General features: G+C 48.2%; 1 protein-coding gene across 2 annotated transcripts; it reads right to left on the bottom strand.

Moving 5' to 3' along the window:
• Positions 1 to 4,196: 4,196 nt before the first annotated feature.
• On the bottom strand, positions 4,197 to 16,661 carry LOC136513994 (uncharacterized). 2 transcript variants are annotated; one of them, XR_010773491.1, is made up of 2 exons: positions 16,484 to 16,661; positions 4,197 to 4,492 (listed from the first exon to the last, which is right to left on the bottom strand). XR_010773491.1 is itself a non-coding variant. In XM_066507972.1 (2 exons), the coding sequence occupies exons 1-2, from the start codon at positions 8,678 to 8,680 to the stop codon at positions 4,299 to 4,301; spliced, it is 633 nt and encodes a 210-aa protein (XP_066364069.1). In that variant the 5' UTR covers positions 8,681 to 9,518; the 3' UTR covers positions 4,197 to 4,298. The 2 variants fall into 2 exon arrangements, 1 of the variants encoding a protein (XP_066364069.1); XM_066507972.1 differs by lacking the exon at positions 16,484 to 16,661 and adding an exon at positions 8,242 to 9,518.
• Positions 16,662 to 19,020: the final 2,359 nt, after the last annotated feature.

The raw sequence follows: 19,020 nt of genomic DNA, 5'->3' as shown, positions 1-19,020 counted from the left end.
GAGGGACTCGTCCGGCTTCTGGCGACAACTCTTGAGGTCCCAGGAGTTCCTGGGGCGCACGTTGTGCCCTAGAAATTCTCAACGAAGACCCTGACCAAGTCACGCCAGTTGTGAATCTGCGAGGGAGGAAGGTGTTCGAGCCAGGCTCGCGCTGAGTCTGACAGGAACAAGGGGAGGTTGCGAATGATGAGTAGGTCATCGTTCGCGCCGCCTAGCTGACAAGCCAAGCGGTAATCGGCCACCCACAGCTCAGGGTTGGTCTCGCCGCTGTACTTCGTGAGGTTGGCCGGCTGCTGAAACTGGGCCAGGAAGTGAGCAGCGTGGATAGCTCTGCTAAAGACTTGAGGGCCAGGTGGCTTAGGAGAAGGACTACGGTTCTCCCCACTATCGTAGCGGCCACCCTGGTGCGGATGGTAGCCTCGGGCGGGCCCCTCGTCGTCATGGCGCCGTCGCCTACTGACCACATCGTGGTCGCCTTGCGCCTCGCGTCGGTAGCCAAGGCAGTCGTGCACCGAGGGGGCCCTGTTAGCTGTCGGCGCCCGAGCAGGCTCGGGATGAACCGAGGCCTCTCTATCCCACCGAGGCGATGCCGCGGGTAGTTCCGAAGCACCCCCGCGCCGTCGAGAGGCAGAACTTTTGGCCTGCTGTACCGCGGCGGTTTCGAGGAGATCCCGAAGCTCGCCGCGGACCCATCGCCCCTCCATGGTAGAGGGCTCAAGCATCGTTCGGACTAGCATCACTGCTACCGCGATGTTCTGACTAGCGTGATTGAAGATTGGGGGTTGCTCACTCCTTTTGTCGTCGTTAATGCGGTGGTGGACGTCGTGAGCCCTCCGTCGGGCTCCTCCGCCATCACCGCGACCTCGCTGCTCCTGCTCGAGAGTGTCTCGGAGCTACTGCAGAAGGAACCGGTCTTGTTCGACCTTGGCCTAAAGCTCACGGAGCTGCTCCAGGTCAAGGCATCGAACTTCCTCGGGGGCGGGGTTCTCATTCCGCGCTACCCGGGGCTCGACGAGTGGAGGTGTGGCGTCGCCTGCCCCCTGGCGAAGCGGGGAACGGTTGCCTGCCCCTTCGTCATCATTGCTGGTTCTCGGCATCCCGAGCCCGATGTGGAAACACTCGCAAGTGGGGTCACAAGTGTCTTCGTTATCGAAGTCGGAGTAACCGAAACAGTAGTCGCTCGTGGCCAAGAAGCGGCGCATAGCTTCAGGATCGCGAAGCCCAGAAAAGTCTGCTCCGGCCCACGCCTCGTCCTTGTCCGAGGAGTCAGTGCGGGTATGGGTCGAGGTTGTGGAGTCGAGGTCGAGGGCGAAGCGTTGGTGGCGTCCTAAGGGCTCCGCGTGTGTGGAGGCGTAGGCGGAAGCATAGGCGGCGGCGGCGTTCCTCAGCCCGAAGGGGTACGGGGATGGTGCCATCGCGGGGCTTTGCTCCGCCGAAGTCGACCCCTCAGGATGTGGCGGGGCAGAGCTTGACGACGGGGCGTCGCCGTGTGCCACGGGCACCTTTCCCATGTCTAGGCTCAGGCTAGACAGGTCCCCAACCAGGGACCTTGTGCCAACAGCTGGGCATGGGATACCAGCGGAGCGCGGCGCGTCGCCCTGAGCTTGCGTGGTGTCGGGGTGATCCTGCTCGCGTCGTGCTTGGCGAGTGCGATGAGAGCGGCGGCCCGGGCGCCGCCTGCGCCTAGGCTGCCGGTGTGTGACGTCGTCATCGATCGGTGGGGCTCTAGGCGTGAGGAGCACCATATCGTACTCACATCCAAGAGACATGAACTCTAGGCTCCCATACCAGATCACCGTGCCGAGACGTAGAGGTCGCACAGGGTCTGCCATCCGGAACTTGTCGGGATGATTAAGCTAACACGCAGTATTGCCCCTACCTGGCGCGCCAACTGTCGGTGTTTTGGACCGGGGGTCCTCAACGAACTAGTGAATTTGAACTACGTGCCCCTAATATCGGATGATGATGCAAAGAGACACAAGGTTTATATTGGTTCAGGCAACAGATGCCCTATGTTCAGTCTGAGAGATCGATCTTGTATTCCTTGTACCGAAGTGCTTGTAGTAGGGGGTTACAAGCAGGGCGAGAGAGGGAGCTAGTCCCAGATCTTTGCGTGGAACGGCGTGGGCTGCTTGAGACGTTGCTCTCAGGCAGCGGGGAGCGTGTGTGGGTTGAGTGAGTGCGTTTGCGCGTGAGTGCCAGCGTGGTTTCGATCTGTCCTCTCTCTATCCCTAGAAGCGGCCCCGGTCACTCCCTTTTATAGTCGAAGGAAGGCACGGGGATGGTACATGGATTTGCTGCGTGGCGTTTCGTGAGCGGAGGCGGCATGCCGAGCCCTGTAGCTTATCACTGTGGCAGCATGGTCGATGGAGTGGTCTTGTCCTTGGTGTACTGGAGCGACGTGCTGGTCACGCCTGGTCCTGTGCAACATGGGAGCTCCTGCGGTGGCAGGCACGTCTTCTCCCGCGGGAGGCGTGCTGGTTGCTGTAGGTTTGACTGGCGTGGAGTGCCGAGGCCGGGCTGATGCGATGGCGCGGGTGTGCTGACTTCGAGGACACGGGAGCTTGGCCCTGTGCGTGACGTGGGTGCAGCACGACGCAGGGTATGGTACGTACTGCAGATGACGTACCTATCGCTGTATGTAGACATCGTAAAGAGCCGAGGCTCAGTTGGTGCCGAGGCCGGGCCATCGTGGGGGCTCGGCGAGCGTGAATCCCGAGGGCGCCGAGACCCTGAAGTGGATTGCCGAGGCTCGGAGGGAGCAGTTGGTCTTTTATGCTGATTCCGAGGCTACAGGGACCCGGACCTGACTCTCCACGTCGCGCTGTCCTCAGAGAAGTTAGGTAGCACAGTGCAGTTCGGGCGTCAGTCGTGGGCGCAGTGCTGAGCACAGTGGCCAGTAACCCCTGCCCAGTCCTGTCCCTGACTGCATGGCGTCGATGTGACTCCCGTCCCGTCGGCCACTCCGCTGTACTGTGCCGACGCGCGGCTGACGTTGCGGGAGTGGTTGGACGCGTTAATTAGACGTGACGCTTTGTCAGAGAAGTCGGTCGAGGCGGAGGTGACGGGGTTGTTGCCGAGCCGGCCTCGAGCGAATCGGAGAATCGGTACCTCGTCCGAGGCCTTGCGGGGCGGGCCTCGGGTGAGGGGGCCTTGGCGAGGCGGCCTTGGGTCGGCACTTCGTCGGAGGCTGTGCGGCGCGGGGGCCTTGGGCGAATCGGAGAATCGGCCGAGGCCTCGTGGTTGTCTCTTGGCCTTGATATTTACAAGGGCTAAGCAATTTTTTCTGTTCTTGCTCAGGGTACCCCTTTTTATGGTATCCGACAGTATGATTTTTTTTCTAACAATATTTTGCATGCTCTTGAAATGTTTTTGCCTTCCTGCTCTCTTCTTTCCTTCATTCGTACTCTCCGGGTCAGTGGTAATTGTTTATTTAGTTTGTGATTTTTTTTCTCAAACATGCAGAAGAACTGAGTGTCATTGCATCAAGATTTAATTTGCAAATAATATTCAACTAATTTGAGTATTTCTTTGTTACCCTTGAAAGGCATTTTCTCAAATGTGTCTGTCCGAGGCTTTTGTGCATTTGTCATCGTTTTCAGCGAGAATAAAAGATGAAGCCTCTCATACTCAACTAACTCTTCCAAAGAAGTGTTAGTTATAGCAGAATGGGTGGCCATTACAGCTGTAAAAGCTGCAGATACTGTCCTCTCAACCTGTTCAACAATTTATGAGAAGAGGTGTTTACTGCAGCTTCTTTCAGCAGTGGATTTTGCTGATGGTGGCACTTCATCATCTTACTTTAGCCGAAGATATTGGAAGAGTAATCTGTCTGAACCTTCTTTGTGTAAAGATGGTGATATCTACAACTGGAATGATTTGATGGATGATGCTTCTCTTTGTGCTTGTAGGATTGTAGCTCTTCTTTGTGCCTATCAACATGTACTCTGTTTTGCACTTTTGCTGTGATGTTTATTGTTTTGATATTTCTAGATATATGATCAGCCACAAGTAAGCTACAGACTTCCAAAAAGATCCTATGATAGCAACCTGGAATCATGTGATTGGAAATATTACGGTTAAAGGGGTTCCAAATTGTGGGTTTATGGCAATGGCAAGTAGTTCATACACTAATTACGGTTAAAGGACTTCCAGAAAGCGTATCGAACACCTTGATCCGGCACTGGGGATCAACTAAAGAAGAACTCGACAAAAGAACAAGCCACCGTCAACCCCTAACTCAAACAGGTGCAGCAAAAGCAACTAAAAAGATATAGGAATCTCCACTAGGAGAGAAACTACATCACAGAAACCGCGTTCGCCGAGATCCTGTTTATCATCTCATCCGCCATGGGCTTCAGCTTCGGCTTGAGTAGAGGACGCCAGGTCTTGGACAGCATCAGCGTCTTGTAGATCAGCGCTACCGGCGACGTCACGATCTTCTTGTTGAATACCACATCATTGCGAGACTTCCAAATGGACCATAGTGCACCTGCAGATAGCAACAGGGTTAACGTCTGCTTCTTACCCCGACATCTTTCCACGATCTCTAAGAACAGCTGGTTGGTGACACAGACCACCCCAAGCAGTCCCGCAAGAATGACCACAGGAAAATAGCCAAAGGACATTGGAAAAGTATATGATCAGATGTTTCATGTTTATCACAAACAAAACATTTCTCCGGGCCTGACCACTTCTTCTTGTTTAACTGAACTCCGCACTGGATTCTGTCATGTATGGCCATCCAGATGAATATCTTAACCTTCAATGGAATGGGACTTTGCCAGATCATCATAGCTCTAGTATCAGTGACACCTCCATAGGTCATTGCTTTGTATAGAGAACTCGTAGAGTATTTTCCTGACTTTTCCAATGCCCAGCGAACTACATCTGTACCATCTGATAGCTGAACCTCACTCAATATGTCTTGGAGATCTTCTCAGTCTTCTCTTAGGTTATCATTGAGTTGTCTCCTAAACGAGATGGACCATTGTCCCTGCTCAAAAGCTTTAGCTGCCGCTATGTCAGGATTAGTTGCAATTCGGAATAGGTTATGAAATCTGACTTTCAATGGACAATCACCTAACCAGCAGTCATGCCACAGCCTTGTCTGCTGACCCGCTCTAACCTCCATTTTTCTGCCTTTTTTATACCAAAATCTCATATCCAACAACGATCTCCGAAATTGAGAACCTTTTCTGTTTTTGATTTGAAAAATGCTCTTCTGCCCCAAGTATTTCTTCCTTAGCAAAGAGCAACATAGGCTATCATCACCCTTTTCTAACTTATCAATCCATTTTGCCAACAAGTATTTATTCATCACTCTCACATCTAAAAAACCCAGACCTCCAAACTCTTTTGGTCTGTTGAGAGCTTCCCATTTAATCATATGGTATTTCCTTTTCTTGCCCGTGCCTTGCCAGAAAAATCTAGATCTAATGGAATCAAGTAATTGGTAATTACCCTCATAGAGCTCATAAACACCCATGGTATACATGGGAATGCTGGATAAGCAAGATTCAATCAAGGTAGATTTACCTCCAGAAGACAGATAATCACATTGCCAAGTACCTAACCTCTTTTTAGCTTTATCACTCACATATCTCAATTGGGCTTTGGTAATTTTACAATGGCTCACCGGCATGCCTAGATATTTTATGGGGAATGTCCCAATCTTACATCCCAAGATTGCAGTCGTCTGTTGCTGCTCATCTACTAACAGTCCAACTGAAAATACTTCACTCTTCTCAAAGTTAATTTTCATGCCAGACATAGCTTCGTAACAAGACAAGATCAATCTGACATTTGTTAGGTTCTCAACAGAAAACTACAGCAATAACACAGTATCATCAGCATACCGCGAGTGTGTGATACCTCCATCCATTAAATGAGGGACTAGGCCCTGAATCACTCCAGCTCTACTAGCTCTAGATAACATCGCTGATAGGGCATCAGCAAACAAGTTGAAAAGTAGAGGTGACAGGGGGTCACCCTGCCTCAGACCTTTGAAGTTTCTAAAGAATTCACCTCTTTCCCCATTTAAATCAATGCAATCTGTGCCCCCTCTAACCACCTTACTGATCCATTGAATCCAAGTGTCAGAAAAACCTTTTCTGTGTAATACCTCTTCCAAGAAATTCCAGTCCACCTTATCATAGGCTTTTTCAAAGTCCAATTTCAATATAACTCCAGAATTCTTAGTGGCTTTCAACTCATGCAAAAACTCTTGTAGAATAACAACCCCCTCAAGAATATTCCGGCCAGGGATAAAAGCTGTCTGATAGGGACTGATAACCTTATCAATCACAGAAGTCAGTCTGATAGTAAGAGTCTTAGTAATTATCTTGTATATGACATTCTAGAGACATATGGGTCTAAAATGTTTAACATTGACAGCCGGTTTGACTTTGGGAATTAGGATAATGACACCATAATTAAGTCTCCAGAGCTCTAACTGACCTTCCAACAATCTATCCAGCATTTCTTTGATGTCATCTCTGACGAAAGGCCAGAAAGCTTTATAAAATTCGACTGAGAACCCATCTGGACCAGGGGCAGTGTTGTTTTTCATCTGTTTGATTGTAATGTCCAACTCTTCAAGGGTAAAAGGTCTAGTCAAAGACTTATTATCAGCTTGTTGCATCTGCTGGTTGACAGGCCATAGATCAGGGTCCAAGTGCATCTGTGCCACTTCAGCTCAGCCAAAAAGTTGTTTGTAATAATCAGTTATGTGGTCTTTTAGACAATTTGGATCTATCTCCTCTTGACCATCAATTTCCAACATAGTAACCTGCATTTTCCTCTTCCTTCCATTAGCACACTTATGGAAATAATTGGAATTGGAATCGCCTTGTAGTAACCACTTCTCACCACCTCTTCTCTGCCACTGAATTTCCTCATCAGTCAAAATGTGTTGAAGGGACATGTCTAAAGTATATCTCTCTTCCCATTCAGCTAGTGATAAATCTCTACTGTCATTCCATTCATCCAGGAGGTCAATTATGGACATTAAATCCTGCTTAGCTCTTCTTTGATAACTATCCAAGTTTTGACCCCAACCCTTAATAGCTCTTCTAAGCTTGCCTGATAAGATGTGCCAATGATCCAAAATATCAAACTTGTATCTGATAGGCCATTTGTCTATTACCCACTCTCTAAAACCATCCTGATTCAACCAGTGGGAACTGAATCTAAAGTAGCATTGCTGAGTTGGAACAATAACTCCAGTATCGACAATAAGCGGGTTGTGATCAGATCCCAGCCTAGGTGCAGTAAGGACTGAGGTAAGATTATATTTGTCTTCCCAGCTATTTGAAACAAGCACCCTATCCAATACACACATGATGGGTTGGGTTTGTTTATTTGACCAAGTAAATCGACTGCCAGTCCTTTGTATTTCTCTGAGCTCAGTTACATTGATCATTTCATTGAAAGCATCCATCATATAAAGATCAACATTTCCTAAAGACTTTTCCTCAATCTTCCTTACTAAATTGAAATCACCACCAAGCAAAAAAAGGTAAGTCTGAGCTCTATACCAAGGTTTGGATTTCCTCTATGAACTCGCTCTTCCTATCATCATGAGCTGGACCATAGACATTAACTAACTTCCACACAAAACCATCTAGCTTCATTGTTAGAGTACAGCTCTGAAAGAATTCACCCAAGACCTTGTCAGACATAGTTGCAAGATCTTTGTCCACACCCAACAACAAGCCACCAGAATGACCAGAGCAAGGTAACCACGACCAAAACATCTCTTTTTGACCAGCAAACCTCTCTAGCTCCCTTTGTCTAAAAGAACTCTTGATTGTCTCCTGAAGACAGATATAGTCGAAGGAATGTTTATCAATTAACTCTACTAACAGCTTTCTTCTCCCTGCATTACCTAGACCCCTAATATTCTAGAAAAGAATCTTCATCCGTGATCAACTGACGATAAATTAGTAACCGTATTAGCTCCATTTTCTTCAACCTCTAAATCATTATTTTGTTGTGTCAAAGAACTCTCAATATCAGGCATATCACTAAGTGCATCTTCATTAGAACTCTCAGCAATCGATGATAACTTTTGTTTGGTATTCTGAAGAGCTAACAAGGCTTCCTCCTTAGCTTGAATTAAAGAGATGTTTGCAATTCTGGAAGATTCATCATTCCCAAGAGAAAAACCACAAACTCTAGCTAGAAGATCTAAAGAGCAAGAAGAATTGGGAGGAGGAGGGGGTATGGAAGAAGTTATACCTTTGGTAAAAGCTTTCCTAGCAATGGCCTTCCCCTGCATACATACATCAGCATCTTGGAGTCTGGAGCCTTGTCTAGTCTTGCACGGGATATTAGAGGTATAGATCTTCTTAGCGTTGGTTCTGTTAGAGTCAGTCACATCTTCTTCCACATTCTTGGTCAGCTGGTAGACATCCGCTTGCTTCACAGAGTGCCCAGCTATGTCATCACGGCTTGGCTCCTTAGTCACTTCCACCTCACCGCAATTTTTTAGTATACTAGAACTCTCTTCAGTCAGTGTAACCATCTTCGAGAGCGGACTGTTGAGGATTCTAGGACCCAAACTTTCAGCATCCTTCCCAATAGCATCTTCCATCAACCCAGAAAAGTGAGATTTTATCCCACCAACAGCTTGTTCATTTTGTTGAGTGGAGTTTAACTTGAGAGCCAAATCATTCATTTCCTAAAAAATATCTAAAAAGCCCATCAATTCTTGGCAATCATGAATAACTCTATCACCAGGCAAAGAGTCTTGAGCAATATCAATCTCAGCTTCACACATCATTTTTGGACTAGGAGGATCAGTCAGCTGCTTCTGAGACAAAGGTACTGGTATAGCTTCCACAAAAGTTGTATTTGGTATAGTATTGGATAATTCAGGCATAGCTTCATGGTATTGGATATCTCTATTTTGTATTTGGGAGATCTCTGATTCAGTACTAACCACATCCTCCAACACAGCAGTGTCATCACTATCTCTCTTTTTCCCCTGATAATCAGATGGACCAGCATCATTTGATTTAGGAGGGACCTGTGGAGGTGGTTTTCCTGACTCAAGCCAACCATGGTTTTCTTGAGATTATGGGTCCTCTTCATCTGTCACTTCGTCATCATCTGAATTGAAATCCTCATCAGGTTTGGCGGGAGGGTTCTGCTTAAGCATGTCAGAGAAAAACCAAGATATCTTTCGGCCCTGTTTGTTAATGAACACCTCTGAGGTACCTCCAATTTGGTCAGGATTCTTACAAGAAACTTTGACCCAAACCGATTTCCATTGAAGGGATGGCAAATCCACTTCTTCAGGGTCCCCGATAAGGTGAGCTAACTCTAACACTGCAAACTCAGTTCTGGCAACCTTTGGTATGCCTACAGCCTTTACCCATATAGATTAGAGAACCTGAAAAGCATCAGGATCCATATTGGATTCCTCCACAATAGAAACAATATCAGAGGTAATGAACTTAATGTTCCCCATCTTGGTAAGCAGATTCAGGGCCAACCTAGATGGCAGATTCACCAGAAATTCACTGCCCGAGATTCTTTTAACATTCCAGTTCCATTTTGAGTCCATGTGTCGGTGCAGAAAGTGACCAACACGTAAATATTTGTAGTTTTGCTCTACGTTGTGATCGGATGTGGCCTAGCACTTAATGACACAGGGTTTATACTGGTTCAGGTAACGTGCCCTACGTCCAGTTTGAGTCGGTCGGTGACTTTATTCCTGAGCCCAGGTGCTCAAAGTTTGCTGTGGGGTTACAAACGGAAGGGAGAAAGATGTGGGGTACAAGAGGTCCGGTCGGACTCTGGTCTGAAGGGCCGAGAGTGATGGGAGCTCCGCTATGTGCTAAGTGTTTGAGCGTGTGCTCAAGGTTTAAACCTGGTGGTTCTGTTGTTGTGTACTGAATCGATCTAAGTGAACTGAGCGATCTATCTGTTGGGAGAGAACGCATCCCCTTTTATAGATGAAGGGGATGACCTTACAAGTGAGAGAGAGAGCATGTATGCTACTAAGTCTTGTTGCCCACACCGGTGGGTACAGGATGATGGTAGGCACCCACAATACTGTTTAATTGTCAGATGCATGTGGGAGGTTGCGTCGTCTTCTTCTGGTATGGCAGACGTCGGTGCCTGCCATACTATTGATGCCCAGAGTCATGCAAGGGTTTTAATGTGCTTGCCTGATACGGTAAATGCCAGCGCCCACAACACTGTTGAGGCCCAGAGGCATGTGGGAGGAGTCTTACCGTGTTTGTCTGGTATAGGAGTTGATGACGCCCACAACACTGTAGGGAAAATATCGACGCCTACAACACTGCTTGGGTTCTGTTGTGCCAGGAGAGTCACAGGGTATTGTTCGGCAGGTGTACACGGTACGGTCCTTGGTATTGCGGTTGACTTGAGTGTCATGCCTTACTTTCTCCATCCGTTTCCTGGTCCTTACTGAGCGGGCGTCTCTGGTCGGTTGGTCCTAGTCGGCTCTGATTGCGCCAGTCGGAGAGGAGCTGTAAGCAAGGGTTCGACACATTCCCTGCCGGAGAAGCGGGTCGGAGTCGAAAGTGGTGTTTGGCCAGGCCTTCCGGTCGGAGAGACGGGCTGGAGTCGGAAGCGAGCGTTGTTCCTCTTTGGCCAGGCCTTCCGATCAGAGAGGTGGGCCAGAGTCGGAAGCGAGCGCTGTTCCTTTTTAGCGAGACCTTCCAGTCGGAGATTGGATTGCCCTTCTGGCCTTTTGATTAGGTATTTGGGTCGGCCCAGGAGTTTGCGCGTCGTTCGCAACGTCGTCTGCTGGGCCGAGCCTTTGTTGGGAAGCCGATCCATGAGGGACCCCGGGTTTATGAACCCAACACCATGAGATACAGAAGCTCTGTCATGATTCTAAACTTAGTACCTCTACCTTCCAACACAGAAACAATAGCTCTAATTGGTTCTTCCACTCTCTGCTTTTGATCAGCTTTCGGCTTAGGTAAGTTCAGAGAATAAAAGAGCTGACTCAGTATGCCATAACCACACAGATGTAAGCCTTTGTTTGATCTCATCAAAGGACATTGGTTTGATTTATGACCCACATCTCTACAACTATAACAAAACTGTAACACCCTCGGTGTTACACTATAAAATCTTTTGCTACAACATGTCATGAGCATCATGGTTATGTGTTAATGCATGTGATATAGTGTGTAAATTAATTGACGTAACTTAAAATGATCAACGGAAAGGCATAACGAAATGTCGTTCGTGACGTATAAAATTATCAAGTATGGATGTTCGCGAATTTTTATTGAACGGAAACGCTATAGAATGTATATACGGAACTTTAGTAGAGTTAGAAGTATGAACTTTGTAGATGGTGATGAAATACCTACGGTCGAGAAAGGAATTCACTAGCTAGCATACCTAATATCTTGGTAATCGAATTTGACGCGAATCCAATCAAGACTTAGTCGATTTCGTAAGTTTGAAAAGTGGTTTGTCAAGGCTAAGTTTGGCAATTTTTGTAGGAGAATTGGATTAATTAGTGGTGTGGTTTCATGGCTGGTTTTGATAGCCTAATATGCCATCTTAAGAATTGCATAGGTGGTTTGTCGATTAGATCAATATTTTAAGTTTATTCGGATGCTTTAAAAAGTGTGCATGGCATGTTGCTGGTCATTTCAACGACCGGGCGCGGTCACCATGCTTCGGCTCTTGGCGTCGCTGCGCCGGTGCGCCCAACGCGCGCACACCACCGCGTAGGCCCCGCATCGCCGCTATCGCGCCCAAGCACATGACTCACGCACGCATGCACTCACACGCACTGCCACGCTCGGAGGGACGTTGGGGGCTAGCAAGCCTGGCCGCTCTGCTCCGCCGCTGTCGTCACGGGCCTGATGCCCTGGCCGGTCCGCTGCCGTCTGCCTCACTGTGTCATCGTGCTGTTGCTAGCCACGGTCGCGAGTGCTGGGTCGCCCGCTTGCGCCCACACCGCTTGCGTCGTGTCCGCTTGTGTCGCTGCGCCGCCATCCCATCACCGTGCTGCCCCGCGTTGTTACCGCCATGCCACAGCATTGCGTCGCATCCGCCTGCGCCTCTGCGTCGCTGCCATCTCGATTTAGTGCACGTGGCCTTGCCGAGGCCACCGCTTGTCGTTCACCATTAATGGCACCACGGCCGCGCTGCTGCGCTGCCACCGCCCGCACGTGGGTATGCCCCCTCTCCTAGCTGCGCTGGCCCGCAATGATTGCTCGGGTATGGTCGTCACGTCCCACCAAGGCTCGGGCAAGCAGTCGAACCCCATTCCCTTCTTTTCCCCTCCCTCCTCTACTGCCGGGCCAGCCAGGCCGTGCCTTCAATCCAGCACGGTGAGGTCGTGTCCATTCAATTCAGCGCGTGTCCAACTCCGTCTTCAAGTCTTCTGGCCAACCGACCCCACACCATGTCCAATCGTGCTTAGACAAGCTCCAATTTGGAGCCGGCGCCCACCATCGCGTCATTAAAGGTTTAGACGCCGTATTACCTGCCTGGTCCTCCCAAGTCCAATTGGTTGCACCCCCAGCCTCGCCTCGCAGTCCTCCATCCCGTGCGCACCCTAATTTGCACTGCTACTACCTGCCCAGCGCCGCTGACGCGGTCGCATCTCCATGGCCGTCACCGTGCTTGCTGTGCGCGCGTGGATAGACTCACTCGGCCCGTCCCAGGTCAAGCCATCACATCTAGTAGGTTCTAGGTGAGTTGATGATGCCCATTCTCTAGCCCTTTCAACTCGGCTGTGCCTGAGCTCATGGTAACATGGCCGCCGCCGCCGCAGCAGGCCCGCCGCTGTGGAGGAAGCTTAGGACCTCGTCTCTGTTCACCGCTTCACCACCCATCGCCGCGTGTTCGCATCTAGGTGAGCATCAGTTCGCTATCGGGGGCAGAAAGGGGCTAGGTTGGCTGATGTCACTGCCCAGTGCCGTCGCCGCCGCACCAGTGCACGTGCGGGTGCCCGAGGATCTAGCCTACAACACCAACAGTTTATTCCGAGGGCTAGTTTGCTTAAACGCTGACTGTAGGAATAGTGCTGTGGATTGCGGATGCCCAAGGATCTAGCCGCGCCAGTGCACGCGCGGGTGCCCGAGGATCTAGCCTACAACACCAACAGTTTATTCCGAGGGCTAGTTTGCTTAAACGCTGACGGTAGGAATAGTGCTGTGGATTGCGGATTGATTCGGTAGTACCGCGGGGACGGTTTCGCAAATGTGCCGAAGCGCGTGGGCCTTCCCGTCGTGGGCTGTCGTCGCGCGGTTGGGCCGCGTCACTCGCTCGTGGGCCACGCGGATGGATTTCGGGTTTCCTTTTTCCAGGGAATTAGTAAATGTTTATTCAATTTAGTTTTGAGCTGATCTTTAGAAAATTATATTAAATGTTGTAGGTGTTTAAAAATAGTGAAACAAAATTTGTTAGGTTCACAAAAATATTATCTATCTGTTGGTGTAGTTAGTTTACAGTTAGCTGTGATAATGATAGATTCATTAATTCATTTAGGAAAGCTTAGTATTATTTAGCTTAATATTTGTAGGAATTTTTGTGGCAAATTGGTGATAGCTTTAGCCGTGAAATTTTTACAGTAGATTCATTAGATTATTATGTGCTCACTGTAATTTTTGTATCCCTAGAGTAGGTTGATAAATAGAGTAGCTAGTACTCTTTGTTTTATCATATATAGAGTAAATCGATATTAAGAATAGGGATGCCTTTAGTTGCTAAGGTAATGCATGCAATGTTTCATACCTGTTAGTGGTAACAATAGGTAGCTTAGCATCTTAGTCGGTAGAGCTAGCTTAATAGCTTGATAGATGTGTTTTATTTTAAGAGTTGTTGTTGCCGTATTACCAAGTGTTGCATCATCATTTCATGCATGTAGATAATGAGTTGGTAGAGTTCGTACCTGCGGGCGAACAGGAGTACGAGGAGGAGATTCTCGTTCAGGAGGGAGCCCCAGAGGCATCAGTTGCTGACTTTGTTGACACCCCGCCTGCCCAAGGTAAGCCCCGGTGCATAACCCTTATTTTGAATGATCACTGAATATATATATGATATGCATTTATGTTACAGGTATTTTATTAAAACTACATGCATAGATATACCTACCTATGAGTCCTACTAGCATAGGTCGTGTAGTCGCTATGCTCAGGATTTCGGTAGCGTGAGTAACCTGCCGTTACTCACAATAGGTGATTATTATTGTCACTCATAATAAAAATGGTGAAAGGAAAATGGAGACCGGGCAGGGATATGGTTTGGGTATTAGTGGGTGTACGAGGTTGTGTCCTGAAGCCAACGGGGCATAGCCTGGTTACACTATTTCTCTATCTGTGTCGGTTAAGGACCGGCCGTTGTAATGGACTCTAGGCACGTCACAGACTTATTGCCCCGAGCACATACTTGTGTATGGGCATAGGGAAGGCTTGTTGCTCTCTTGTCGTGGGTTCTGGCTCTTTCTAGACCGACTGATTGGAGGCGGGGATGGTGGAGGTCTAAGCACCGCACTAAGTCTGGGACTTAGGAGCGGGGGCTTGGAGTCCAAGTTTGGATGGGGACCTGGACCCTGTGATAGGAGAGTGGTGGGTTGGTCCTGGTTGTGCCTGGGGCACAAGCATGGCGTGTGTTTCGGGGTACTCAGCTGGACACATTGATTCGCGAATTGCCGGTGATCCGGTATAGCTTGTCTACACTATAGCACCGTAGTAAGAACTAAAAGATGAAAGGTGGTGAAATAGATCTGTTTGCTCAACTCCTGCTTGAAAGTAGAACAGGTGCTTTCAAAGAATGGCTTGATAATGTAATAATCATGACTGCTAAAAATAAACATATATAAGGATGCACTAATAGTATTGCTTTCTGCAAAAAGAAACCCAGCAAACCATAAAGCTTATCATATTTCTTGGAGTCGGGAAATTATTCCCACTAGTCGGATAAGTCTTATGAGTACATTGTGTACTCAGGGTTTATTTACCCCTATTGCAGGTACTGCTTGAGGAGTAGTCGTTGTGTGAAGGATTCTTCTGGTGGGCACAGACGGATCCTTGTATATTACCGATAAATGTTCCTTTTTCATTTCGCTGTTAAATTTCCACACTCTGAATTTGGTTCTGTAATAATGTATTTCTAAGAACTCTGGATGTATGAAATGGACTAAGTAATGTAAACTCGTTATCATTATTGGATCCTAAGAGAAAAATGTGGATTATTCGGGCTCTCCCTTAGTGTGTGCTCGACGGAATTCGCCCGATGTGGCTCGCTTTCGGTGTGCTTAGTGTCTAGTGGAAGACAAGTGCCTCCATAAGTGCGTTATCCACAAAAATGGTTCATTTATGCAGACCGACTAGTGATGACCCTCTTGATTATAGTTGAAACATTTCATTGGAGGGCCTGAGTACTGACCTTGATTATGCTCCCAAGGCTGATGTTGATTGTAGTTCCTACGTTGGTCCTCAATCTTATGGCGCAGATCAGCTTCGGCCATCTGTCGAACATCACTTCCTACTTGTTGTTCACCAACTGGCTTGCACCCCTAGAAATCCCTCTGTTCACGATCCCTAGGAGGCTGACGGAGTTGTCTCAGCTCTCTATTGCCCTAGGTTTGCAAGTCGCGCTGCACCCGACCATCATGCTAAAAAGCTTCACGACCATCTCGGCACTAGAAGCTCTCACACGGCTCCTTTTTCCCGAGGACGATCTCCATCTCTACCATCCCGGCCTTGATACGATCTCTTATCCATCAGATGTCTGGCTACCTCAAAAAAGGATCCCCCGTCAGTATTGGACGACAGCACTCGATGGAGACACTTTGCCTGAGCTCCAAACCTTCTGATGTCACCTACGCTCGCCGGGAAGCGCTCCGCTTCCGGGTCCTAAACCCTAGCGGTGGTGACCCAGAGCCATCGAGAGGTGGGTGTGTGTGGTCTGGGTTTTGCAGATGGAGGGGAGAAGGAATGTGAAAAAAGATCTTCAATAGATGGGCCAACATAGGCCGGTCCAACAGCTAGCTTTTCTTTTTCAGCTTTCTTCAACCTCCTCCCGCTCCCCTGAGAAGTCCCGCCGCTCTGCTCCGATAATGGCAGATTCGAGCTCGGGGTTTTCCCCTGAGCAGCAGCAGATGGGCCCTTTGGCAAATCATCAGCAAACGAACTCTTTGGTGGCCTCAGACTCTCTAGAATTTGATTCGTAGTTCGTTTGCATGCCGCATCTTCACCAGAAGAACTCCAAGTGAAATTGAACGACAAATTGCCAACAACAATCGAGCTTGAGCCCAAAGAAGAAATCGGGGAAGATGTTGACATTGCAAACGCTTTTCCACAATCTTATCTATCGGTTGTGAATGTTTACGAAGGCCAAAAGCAATCTTTGTGATATTTCGTCGAGAGCTCAAGGGTGGAAAATGTTCCGCGTTCATCCAATCCTCCAAATCCATCGCCAAATCCAGAGGAACAGCCCGAGTCATGCTAGAGGAGAGGGATGGGGTACTCACCAGGTACTCGCGCCGTGCTCCTCGCCCTCCAGAACTCGACGATGATCTCTAGTTCTGGGGCGATACCTCAAAGAGGGGAACAGCAAGCGTAAGCCTGCGATTCCCCATATCTCCGATAACAGCCTAAGATACTCGGATCAAACGAACGAGCGTCTGACCACGAGTACAAACTCCTAGTTTCTAGCGCATCACCGGGGAAATCGACGGGGATAGCCAGAGAAAGGTGAGGCGGGCGAGGGGGTCTCTTTATTTTTTCCTTTTCTAACTGTGTTCATTTTTTTCTTTCCACACTGTGCTCATTCTTATTTTATTTTATTTCTCACTGTGCTCAACTAAAAATGCAGCTACTACTTTTGCATTGTCCTTTATCCTTTTCTTACTGTGTTCATTAAAAAAAGAGCAGGCCCAGTGCCGGAGGCTCTCACATAAGTAGGGTCTGGCGAAGAGAAAAACCGAGCCAAGCCTCCCCCGCAAAATTTACGAAGAGGCTGCTTCGAACCCACGACCCAGTGACTCAGTGAGACAGCTCTCACCTTCATTCTCCTTTTTTTGTTTTCTCATTGTGCTCATTCTTATTTTATTTTTCTGTCACTATGCTCAACTGAAAATGCAACTACTACTTTTGCATTGTCTTTTTTTCCTTTTCTTATTGTGTTCATTCTCTCTTTTTTTTCTTTTCTCACTGTGCTCATTCTTGTTTTATTTTTTCTCACTGTGCTCAACTGAAAATGCAACTACTATTTTTGCATTATCTTTTTTAATACTTTTCTCCTAGTACTCATTCTCTTTTTATTTTTAAAATTTCTCAGTGTGCTCATTCTCTTTCTATTTTTTCTCACTATGCTTGACTTAAATGCAACTGATAACTATTTTCCATTTTTATACTTTTCTAACTGTGCTGATTTTCTTTTTATTTTTTCTCGTTGTTCTTGACTGAAAATGCAACTATCTATTTTTTCATCAAGGATAAAGGATGCTTTATGTTTCCACTTTTTTCATCAAGGACTTTGTGTTTCATATTCCACTAGTGATCCATGTCCAGACTCACCACACTTATTATGTGGTTAGACAAGGCACTTACCATCACTGAATTAATCATAGAAACCAAGTTTGCTTTGCTATGTTTTTGCAAGAAAGTTGTTTCATTTTCAAAATAGAAAGAAGCAGTGATTTATTGATACCAATAAGTATTCCACAAAATAAATAGTAAATTTACACGCTAGAGTTAACTTTAACACTAAAACTATATGTCGGTGTAGAAAGTGACCAACACGTAAATATTTGTAGTTTTGCCGTACGTTGTGATCGGAGGTGGCCTAGCACTCAATGACATAGGGGTTATACTGGTTTAGGCAACGTGCCCTACGTCCAGTTTGAGTTGGTCGGTGACTTTATTCCTGAGCCTAGGTGCTCGAAGTTTGCAGTGGGGTTACAAACGAGAAGGAGAAAGATGGAGGGTACAAGAGGTCCGGTCAGACTCTGATCAGAGGAGTCGAGAGTGACGGGAGCCCCGCTATGTGCTAAGTGTTTGAGCATGTGCTCGTGGTTTGAACCTAAAGGTTTTGTTGTTGTGGACTAGTGAACTGATCGGTCCCAATGAAATCTGAATGAATCTCTCTGTTTGGAGAGAGCGCATCCCCTTTTATAAATGAAGGGGACGACCTTACAAGTGAGTGGGAGAGAGTACGTATGCTACTAAGCCTTGTTGCCCACGCCGGTGGGTACAGGATGATGGTAGGCGCCCACAATACTGTTGAATGTCAGATGCACGTGGGAGGTTGTGTTGTCTTCTTCGGGTATGGAAGACGTCGGTGCCTGCCACACTATTGATACCTGGAGGCATGCAAGGGGTTTTACCATGTTCACCTGGTACAGTAAATGACGGCGCCCACAACACTGTCGATGCCCAGAGGCATGTGGGGGGAGCCTTACCGTATGGGGGTTAATGGCGACCACAATACTGTAGGGGAAAATGTTGGCGCCTACAACACTGCTTGGGTTCTGTCGTGCTAGGGAGGTCGCAGAGTACTATTTTCTGCAGGTGTATAGGGTACGGTCCCCGGTATTGTGGTTGGACTTGTGCGCCCTGCCCTACTTTCTCCGTCCATTTCCTGGTCCTTACCGAGCGGGCGTCCCCGGTCGGTTGGTTCCAGTCGGCTCTGATCGCGCCAGTCAGAGAAGAATAGTGAGCAGGGGTTTGGCGCATCCCTGGTCAGAGATGCGGGTCGGAGTCAGAAGCGGTGTTTGGGCCAGGCCTTCCGGTTGGAAAGGCCATCCGGAGGTGGGCTGGAGACCGAAGCAAGCACTCTGGTCGAATAGGTGGGCTGGAGTCAAAAGCGGGTGTTGTTCCTCCTCGTCCAGGCCTTTCGGTTGGTGATTGGATCGCCCTTCTGGCCTGTCATTTAGGCTCTTGGGCCGGCCCAAGAGCTACGCGTTTGTTTGCAGCGTTCATCTGCTGGGCTGAACCTTTGCAGGGAAGCCGGTCCATGAGGGACCCTGGGTTTATGAACCCGATAGGAGCTCCCGAGCCCCCGGTC

The sequence above is a fragment of the Miscanthus floridulus genome, chromosome 16, assembly GCF_019320115.1.
Source record: "Miscanthus floridulus cultivar M001 chromosome 16, ASM1932011v1, whole genome shotgun sequence".
NCBI classification, from domain to species: Eukaryota; Viridiplantae; Streptophyta; class Magnoliopsida; order Poales; family Poaceae; genus Miscanthus; species Miscanthus floridulus.
Note: the sequence above shows the minus strand (reverse complement) of the source record. Positions and strands in the feature narration are given on the sequence as shown.

Bases quoted from the DNA above. Each gene is read 5' to 3' on its own strand.
- LOC136513994 (XM_066507972.1), bottom strand. From the start codon at position 8,680: ATGAATGATTTGGCTCTCAAGTTAAACTCCACTCAACAAAATGAACAA. The intron at 4,493-8,241 runs GTATAACTTCTT...TGCTATCTGCAG, and splicing joins TAGGAAAGCTTTTACCAAAG to GTGCACTATGGTCCATTTGG.